The sequence below is a fragment of the Palaemon carinicauda genome, chromosome 6 (assembly GCF_036898095.1).
Source record: "Palaemon carinicauda isolate YSFRI2023 chromosome 6, ASM3689809v2, whole genome shotgun sequence".
Taxonomy (NCBI): domain Eukaryota; kingdom Metazoa; phylum Arthropoda; class Malacostraca; order Decapoda; family Palaemonidae; genus Palaemon; species Palaemon carinicauda.
Window position 1 is genome coordinate 128,851,686 of NC_090730.1, and position 10,000 is coordinate 128,861,685.

The following is a 10,000-nucleotide window of genomic DNA, read 5'->3' on the forward strand; positions in this document are numbered from 1 at the left end:
CAGTATCGCTCGCCTTCAACCTGCCGCAGACGGCTCTCCTCGTGAGGTGAACCTACTTCGTGCCCTCTGGATACGCTGTTTACCCGGACCTATACACGCTGCCATACCCGATGTTGATAGTTTACCCATAAAGGACTTGATGACCAAAGCCGACGCCCCTTATAGACAGTCACTTCAAGACCTCCATCAACGGCTCCACCCCTGACGAAGAGGATGCCTATTCAACGTCAACCAAAGCTGACATGAATGCCGTAGGACATACACGTCTACACCGTGACGTGCCGAAGCAGCGACAAAGCCGCCCACCACCCACCAATCGCTCGCGCCCCAACAAACGACTTCTACAGCCACTTACTACCTCCCATCCGCCGCAGTTTTGCTACTACCACTTCAGATTCGGGGCAACTGCGAAGAAATGTGCCGAGGATTGTCAGTGGCCAAAAAACGTGCAAGTAGGACATCGCTCGTGGCGGTGGCCTCCCACGTTTCTAATCTTTTCTTTTACATGGTGCAGGAACGGGCGTGCGATTTTTGGTAGACACGGGTGCTTGTCGTTCTCTTTTGCCAAGGAAACTTTTCAAGACACGACGTAGTCTGTCTACATCTGCCGAAGTCCGCATGGTAGCTGCCAACGGATCTGCGATACCCACCTACGGTTACGAGAACCTCACATTATCGTTCGGAAATGGTAAATTCAATTGGAAGTTTCTCGTTGCTGACGTCACATTGCCAATCCTCGGTGCGGATTTCCTCTCTCATTTCCACCTTCTGGTCCATGTCGCCCACCGACGATTGGTCAACGCACACTCGTACTTGTCGATACCTCTTCAACCCTCCCCCTCTAACCTCGCTCTCCATATTAGCGCACCCACGGATGCCTACGCCTACCTCCTCACGTCGTACCCGGATGTTTTCCGTCTAGAACTTCGACAAACGCAAACAGTTCCTGCCAAGCACGGTATTTATCACCATATCAATACGACGGGACCCACAGTCTTCGCAAAATTCAGACGTCTGGCACCGGAACGATTGGCAGCCGCAAAACAGACGTTCACCGAAATGGAGGAAATGGGCCTTTGCCAAAAGGCCTCCAGCCCATGGTCGTCACCCTTACACATCGTTCTGAAGAAAGATGGCTCCCTCCGTCCGTGCGGGGATTACAGGTGCCTGAACATGCAAACAGAACCGGATCACTACCCTCTCCCAAACATTGCCGACGTGACCTCCTACCTGCACAAAGCAAAGGTTTTCTCTACGCTCAACCTCCTGAAGGGGTATTATCAGGTGCCTATGAACCCAGAAGACATCCCCAGGACTGCCATCACCACTCCGTTTGGTACATACACCTTCAATTACTCCTGTTTTGGCCTTCGTAATGCTGGGGCCACGTTTCAACGTCTCATGGATGGCATCTTAGGGGACCTCCCTTTCTGTGTATGTTATGTGGACGACATACTTGTGTTCACCTCCTCGAAAGAGGAACACCTCCGTCACCTGCGCATCGTGCTCGACCGCCTGCAACAAAACGTCCTTGTAGTCCAGTACGACAAGTGTATCTTTGGCGCCAACGAAGTGTCGTTCTTAGGGCACCGCATCACTCCTGAAGGAGTCCACCCCCTCCCTGAGAAGGTAGCAGCCGTTCAGAACTTCCCCGTGCCCTCGACCGTCAAAGCTCTGCAGGAATTCTTGGTCATGATCAACTATTATCACCGTTTTCTGCCAGCCATTGCCACCACTCTTGCTCCCCTCTACGCCTCCCTCAAGGGCAAGCCAAAGAACCTGAAGTGGGGTCCCCTTCAAGAAGCAGCCTTCTGCAATGCAAAGAAGGCCCTATCAACTGCTGCGGCTCTCACTTTTCCTATCCCACATGCCCCTCTCCTCCTCTACACCGATGGCAGCGACGTCGCTATTGGTGCAGTACTCGAGCAGGTGGTCAACGGCTTGCCCCGCCCATTGGCCTTCTTCAGCAGAAAACTGTCCAAGGCAGAATCGGGTTATTCTACCTTCGATCGAGAATTGCTGGCGGTGCACTTGGCTGTCCGTCACTTTCGCCATTTCTTAGAAGGTACGCCCTTCGTCATTCGCACAGACCACATGCCTCTGGTGCACGCCTTTACTCGACAGTCTGATGCTTGGGCCGCGCGGCAACGCCGACATCTCTCCGCCGTGGCTGAATACAATTGCACCCTTCAGTACGTCCCTGGGAAAATGAATCCCGTTGCCGATGCCCTGTCAAGAAACACGTTGGCTGCCGTTCAACTGGGATTGGATTACAACGCCCTGGCTGAAGCCCAACGACAGGATTCAGAGTATCAAGCATGTAGGACATCCTGCACGTCCCTCCGTTGGGAAGACTTCCCCCTCGAAGCCTCCAACACCACCCTCCTCTGTGACGTCAGTACTGGTAGACCACGACCTTGGATTCCTGCTCCCATGCGACGGCAGGTGTTTGATTTTATTCACGGCCTTTCACATCCCTCGTGCCGTTCTACTGCACAGCTGCTGAAGTCAAAGTTCATTTGGCACGGCATTTCTAAGGATGCTAAGGATTGGGTCCGAGCCTGTACTTATTGCCAAACTTCCAAAGTACATCGACACACGGATTCAGGAGTGGGCACCTTTCCTCAACCTCAGCGTCGTTTCGCACACATTCACGTCGACGTTGTAGGCCCCCTACCCACATCACAAGGACATCGTTACCTGTTTACCGTCATCGACCGCTCCACTCGTTGGCCTGAAGCCATTCCCATGGAAACTGCAACATCCGCCTCATGTACATCTGCCTTACTCTCTGGATGGATTGCAAGATTTGGTATCCCTGAGCATATTACTTCCGACAGGGGAACCACTTTCACCTCTCAATTGTGGACATCATTAGCGAATCTCCTGGGCATCACCCTACATCAGACAACGGCCTACAACCCCGCTGCCAATGGAATGGTTGAACGTTTTCATCGCACCCTCAAAGCAGCTTTGATGTCCCGCTGCAAGGATTCCAACTGGTTTACTCAGCTTCCCTGGGTCCTCCTAGGACTAAGGACCACTCCTAAAGACGCCCTTGACGTTTCGGCAGCAGAAATGGTGTATGGCGACCCGTTGGTCGTCCCTGCCGAATTTTTTCCTTCTACAACATCCTACGACGATCTCGAGTGCATACGTCACGTCGTGGGAAAATTTACTCCATGCTGCCAGACTTACAAGCCCCCAGCGAAGCATCACATACCAATGACACTAGCAACCCACCGCTAACACCCCCTTACACGGGCCCTTTCCTTGTGATCCACGGCAGTCCAAAATCATTCCTACTAAACATTCGTGTGCAAAGAAGACTGGGTCTCCATTGATCGTCTAAAACCTGCTTATCTTCTACCAGATGACCCGCCTACAGTTCGCCTCTCTAGATCAGGGCGCCCAATTTAACATGTACAGTGTCATTTTTAGGGGGGCAGCCATGTACCAACCGTGTGTCACACGATCGTACATAGTTCATTTTGTGCTTGTATCTTCGCTCTCCCCTCGCACTAAAAAGAACCTGAAAAATCATGTCTGCTTTTTTCCTCTGTAACAGTGTCAATATTTGAACATGAAAATTCTTGTTGCTTTGAGATTTTGTATATAAAGGAGAGTGTTCTTTAATAAACTCACTCAGTTGCTTTCACACTGCCTTTGAGTTCACAACCTTCTCTCGGCACCGTCCCAACTTATACAAAATCTGACAAACAAAATCTGAAAGGTCTCGAATAGAAAAATGATTGAACGAACAGAAAATATTAATAAGAAAAACTCTTCAATACATGTTATAAAAAAATGCATTCTCAATTTTAAAAAATGGCACTTAGAAATAAAGTTCAGAATTAATATTTAAAATCAGATTATACGTACAATACATAAAGAAGGGTGTGATGCGATAAAAAGGAATATCAGCTTTAAGTGAAATTACCAGCCAAGATATTTGTTTAAAAGTTTCTATCAAACAAGTTTAAAGCGAAAACTTTAATTTTCCATAAAAATCGCAATAATCTAAGGCAGGAAGAAATAATTACCGAGACTTTAAACAGCAAACTTGAAAAAGGACGAAAATCACAAGTTTCGTTTTTATCATGCCCAACAATGCAACATTGTTTCCTTATTTTCCTCCGGCAGGGGAACAAACAATAACACTTAACTAGGTGACCAGAATTCACGAAGTTTAGTTAATAAAAATACCTTGCCTTTTCTAAAAAATGAAACGTATTACTTTATTCTCATTAATTCTTTCAAAAAATATCTCATAATTCGAGAAAAAAACAATGGAAATTGATAAGAAGTATAAAAATAACAAGGACAGACAATAGACAAGTTTTTCAAATATAGGATACTCTTTTGTGGGATGGAAATTCCTCACTCCATATATATATAGATTATATATATATATATATATATATATATATATATATATATATATATATATATATATATATATATATATATATATATATATATATATATGTATATATATATATATATATATATATATATATATATATATATATACTATATGTATATATAATATATATAAATATATATATATATGTATATATACATATATATATGTATATATACATATATATATATATACATATATATATATATATATATATATATATATATATATATATATATATATATAAATGATAAAAATTGAGCAGTCGAGAGTAAAAAATTTAGAAGGAGAAAGAATGTTTATCTAACCCCCCCCCCCATAAAAAAAAAAAAAAAAAAAAAAAAAAAAAAAAAAAAAAAACATACTACAGCCATGAGGATATTTTTGACAAAAAGCATAACAGCCTTTTGCTCTTATGAGTCGATCACTAAATAACGGTTTAAGATTAATAAAGAAATAAAATTAAGTAATGATAATAGTATAAATATTCCACCCTGAAAACCCCACAAATCAAGCTAAATCTGTTTATATTTATGGTACTTGCTATTTGCATTCAAATGTATCCTTCTCATAGAACCGGAAGCGACTCAACAATTCTACTTTTCTGTTGTATTTATTTTGTAAATGACAACACGTGAAGCAATTAGTCGTCAATCCAGCATTCATCTGTTTGTTGGCTTTTATTCAAGAGAATCCGATACACATTTCAAACATAAGCTCCCTTTGTTTGCTATGAAACACATGGAAAAAACAATCATGTCTAAAACGACCTTTTTTGGACTCCATATGTAAACCACATCTCGAAAATTACCGCAAACAACAGATATACACGTTTTCCTGACACCTCTCCAATCCCTGTGTTCACTAGCAACAACAATAACTTCATAATTTGCGGAAATAAAACATGAACAAAACAACAGTGAAGTGGAACCTTTTAACAGCGTTTGTATATGAACAATATCAGTTTAGGATTAGCAATTTCATCTGGGGTTCATAAACCGTCTAGTGCGAATTCAATCCAACATACACGGAAAACACTCTAACTCCGTTGCAGTATCGATTCTACATCACAATTTATTTAAAATAAATAGGAACACTGATGAATCAAACTGTAGTAAGCAACATCAAGTCCCTCTTATAATGTGTATCCTGAAGCTGAGTCCAAAAAATATCCATGAATTTTTTTTTTCTTTTCTTTTTTTCTTTGTAACATATTGAAAAATTTTCTTCTCACATAAAGGAATAACGCGGCTTAATATAACAAAATAAGTACCGGTAATTGGTTTTTCACTGATATCACTGTCAGATAATTGGGTAAAGTTTCCAAAACCATGAATAGCTTCTGGGGTTCGTTTCCATTCACAGATAGTAATGTTATATTTACTTATTTATTTATTTATGTGTGTGTCAAAACGACTCAACGGATTTTGTCGAAATTTTCACCACAGATTGATCTTAGGTCATGGACAACGCCATTACATTTTGGAGATGATCCGGATTCGAGATACGGTTTTTCATTTTTTCACAAGTATAAAGAACACTTCAAAACCAATTGACGGATTTTTACAAAATTTTCACCACAGATGTATCTTAGGCCATGGACGAATCCATTAAATTTTGGAGATGATCCGGTAGCGGATCCGGATTCTAGTGCCGGATTTACATTTTTAAAAATTTTAAAGATTGAGTCAAAGCAAATTATGAAAGAAATTATGAAAGTTTTGGGGGTGATACGGATCAAGATCACAATTTTGGATCAATATTGTACTTCAACCCACCTACTGTACAGTCAGCATATGAAAAGTGGGAGGCGATGTCCGTAGACTTTAGTTAAATGTTGTCAATATTCATTGGCAGAGGTCTGAAATCTCTGATTGCTCTTGTTATGTGATATATTAAATAATACCACTATTCGCAAAACTCCCGTTCATTATATGCTTACAACGTAAATATTGATTTATATTGATTTCTGAATGAATTCAGTATAAATTTTGCTAAAACAATGTCGGCATTGTACTGAAAGGATATTCACATAATCGTCACAGAAAAAAAGCCAGCTCATGTTACTCTTTAGAGGAGTGTAAGTAATCATGTATATACTTGCAATAGTCATTTCTGCGATGATGCTTGTTCATCTTTTTCGAAATATTTTTTTTTTTTTTTTTTTTTTTTCAAAATATCATTTACTTCAATCACCTTCCATGAATCTAAGATTAGCTAATATTGTTTGTCTTAAACTGATCCCGAAAGGTCTGTACTTACCCATTTATGCTGATGATAAATAACAGAATTACCACGTTCGCTTTTTACATGTAAAATATTTTTAAATGATGCTGAAAATAATTGTTTTTAAGTGTAATTTACCCACTGAATGATCTAATTAAAGCCATTACTCTACTGTTTTAAATCAGATGTAGTGGAAGGAGAGAGAGAGAGAGAGAGAGAGAGAGAGAGAGAGAGAGAGAGAGAGAGAGAGAGATGCCATCACTTTCGTGCACTAACCTTTGTATTCAGCGGTGATTTTCAGCAAATAATATCCTTTGGTCTGTTCGTAGTCTAGAGGTCTTTTGTTGTATAGAACGCCACTGCTGTCGATGCCGAAGTTGTTGTCGTCATTCACTCGAATTTCCATGTCAGATGTATCTAAGACCGGCAAAGAAGTCACTCTTACCTTTATTAAAAGAAAACAATAATAAAAAAAAGTTACTATCAACTTCTATGAGACATAGGTCATCATCAATATTTTAACATGAAAACTCTTTCCTTTATGTGTTTCTTATATCAGAAAACTCTGCTACAAATATAAATAATTGAGTGGATATTCTGAAAGCCTGTTTTTATTTCAGAAAGTTAAACTCAATTAGATTGACAATACTTTACACTTTTTGTATCAACTTCTTTCATGAATATATTGTAAACAGAATCCTAGCATAGTTTAGCCTTGAAATATTTCGAGATTTTGATATAAACTATATTGATTATTATGACTCTACAAAAATTATTACGGTTTTAACAAAGCTGTAAACTTATCAGCCTTCAAGAATTCAGAATAAAAATAATTTCATGCTACTGATATTCCTGATTTGTCCCACCTCATGGGCAAGTCATGTTCAATGGTGCTTTTATTCGACCATAACTATGGTAAAAGCCTTAATCTGGCCTTTTGACACAGTGTAATAGTTTATTTAGACTATTTCTATTCTTTATTTATCGCCAGGTTACTATTACCTCTGTTTCAAGATCCTTGGCCTTTTGCACTGTTAAGGGTCAAGATCGCGAGGGAAGCAGAGAATTAGTTGGCGAGATAAAGTGAAGGATGATATGGAGAGAAGAGGTTTGGTGGTACAAGGTGCATTTGATAGAAGGCATTGGAGTGGGAGCATCGTAAGGCAACCGATTCCTTAACGTAGGGATAACGGTGGGAAAGAAATCCTTGGCACTTTGAGATTAAACTTATGATTGTTGGAATTGTCAAACATGTACTGTTTATTAATTTTCTGACAAATTATCTCAATTGCCGTATATTGCACTGCCTATAAAAAATTGTTTTTAGAAACACATTCCTGATAGATAACACATGAAACCTACTTGGGATTCCTTTTTTCTTCGACTTTTTGTTATCTTCACAATCAGGCCGTGTCAGAGTAGAATTTCAGTTTCAACTCCTCTTAAACGAATCTTTTTGGTTCTTTGTTTCCTTTGAAATTTTCTTCAGAAGACACAATTAGCTGACCCTGTAACTTAGACTCTTGCCAACCCTTTCTATTTTACAGTTTGTAGATGAACTAGTGTCCGGAAAAGGCTTCGGATAACGGAGATTAAGTAATATCTCTTTCCGACATAGACGATGTTTCACCGTTTCGTCCCTGTCATCTTCCCTAGACTCTCCAAGTTCATTTCTTACTTCCTTGTCAGGGTTTATCATCTAAACAAAGCCTCCTTTTGGGTTAGTGATAAGCGAGACAAGGGGAGTTAGGGTTGTCACTAAAAAGGCCTTTGGCGAGGAGGGACATTAATGACTGTAGGGGAGAGTCGCTGCTGATGTTAACCGCTAAAATTTCTATTACTTCTGCCATCATTCTTATTGGGTTTTCCTAGACTCAGGTTTACGTCGTATTTAATGACTGATACTCTGTTTGTGCTGCTGCAAATGCTAATAATTTGCCTTAGATTAATTAATATGAATCATGGTTGGAATATGACTGAAAGTCACTATAAATAACTAAATATTTTCATACACAAAAAAAATATCATAAATAAAATCCATGCCCTTATTCTGTCCTCCACAATATAATAATAATAATAATAATAATAATAATAATAATAATAATAATAATAATAATAATAATAATAATAATAATAATAAAAGAAGAGGAAGAATATCTCCCTTAAATTATACTACAGTAGTCTATGAGATATCCAATTTTATTGATAACGATTGGTAAAAAGAAATTCTAAATAATAATGACCCTAATGAATGCATTACTCATAGCCTTGCATTACTAAGATAACTTAAGTAACCATTATTTATTCGCACTCTTTAACTAATCTCTAAGAAAATAAATTTCTTAGTGTTCTGAAATTGCGCTTAAAAATATTTTGAAATTCCAATGTCTTTTTCTCATTCATCACTTCATAACTCTTAATCGTTGAAGAAACACAACAACGTTTTCAATATTTTTGGGTGAAGAAACCCTAAAATTAAATAGAAGCATAACTATAAAGTGATTCATAAAAGAGGTTCCAGACTCTTTCCATGCTGGAAAGGACCTATGAAGAATTGCAAAAGCTCCTGATATCTATCCTCCAGATTATCTTCACCTGTGTATTATTAAGGATTTTATTTTTTCTTTTTTTTTATTTTTTTGCGCCCTTTACCTCCTAACGTAAAAGGAAGCAACGATGAAGAGTCTTACTTCCGGATTTCTCGTCAGTCAAATTGTCCATAACCAGTAGTGAGCTAAATAGATTTATTTTATCGCACAGGTGACTGTGCGTTGCCTGCGAATCATATTCACTCAAATAATACTAACGCAAAACTATCAAACAAGTCAGTGGTGGATAGGGAATTAGGGAAAATTCGCTCGTTAGTGAGGTATGCAACCAATGATTTTATATTGTGGCAGGCTGATAAGGGTCTTAACAGAGAGACGAGCTGGACATGCCTAGTTTATTCCAATCGGCATAGGCTTATATACAAACAATTGAGGATAACAATGATATTAAACAAGAATTACAATATGAAATATGCAATGGCAAGCTTAAATAAGTTTTTCTATTAGGAGAGAGAGAGAGAGAGAGAGAGAGAGAGAGAGAGAGAGAGAGAGAGAGAGAGAGAGAGAGAGAGAACATTAATGTTTGAAATACAGGTGCATTACAGTATCTAAATAGAGACCACAATGGCTGTTAGCACCCTGGGTTCTCATTACAGAATTTTTGTTTCTATCCTGGTGCGAGGTAATAATTTACTAGGCCTCTTCCCAAATAAGGATGGCTTTAGGGAAAGAACATCGCAGTTACTCCATTTACATACTTTTACTGTTGAATTATGGATGACGCCCCATGCAGCAAAACTTC

General features: G+C 39.1%; 1 protein-coding gene across 1 annotated transcript in view; it reads right to left on the reverse strand.

The window, feature by feature from the left end:
* The window catches only part of LOC137643233 (DE-cadherin-like), a 218,012-nt gene that overhangs the window by 169,871 nt on the left and 38,141 nt on the right, over positions 1-10,000 (reverse strand). The window contains exon 2 of the mRNA XM_068376075.1: positions 6,926-7,094. Within this exon, the coding sequence (XP_068232176.1) occupies positions 6,926-7,094 (169 nt within the window). The remainder of the gene's footprint in view (positions 1-6,925; positions 7,095-10,000) is intronic.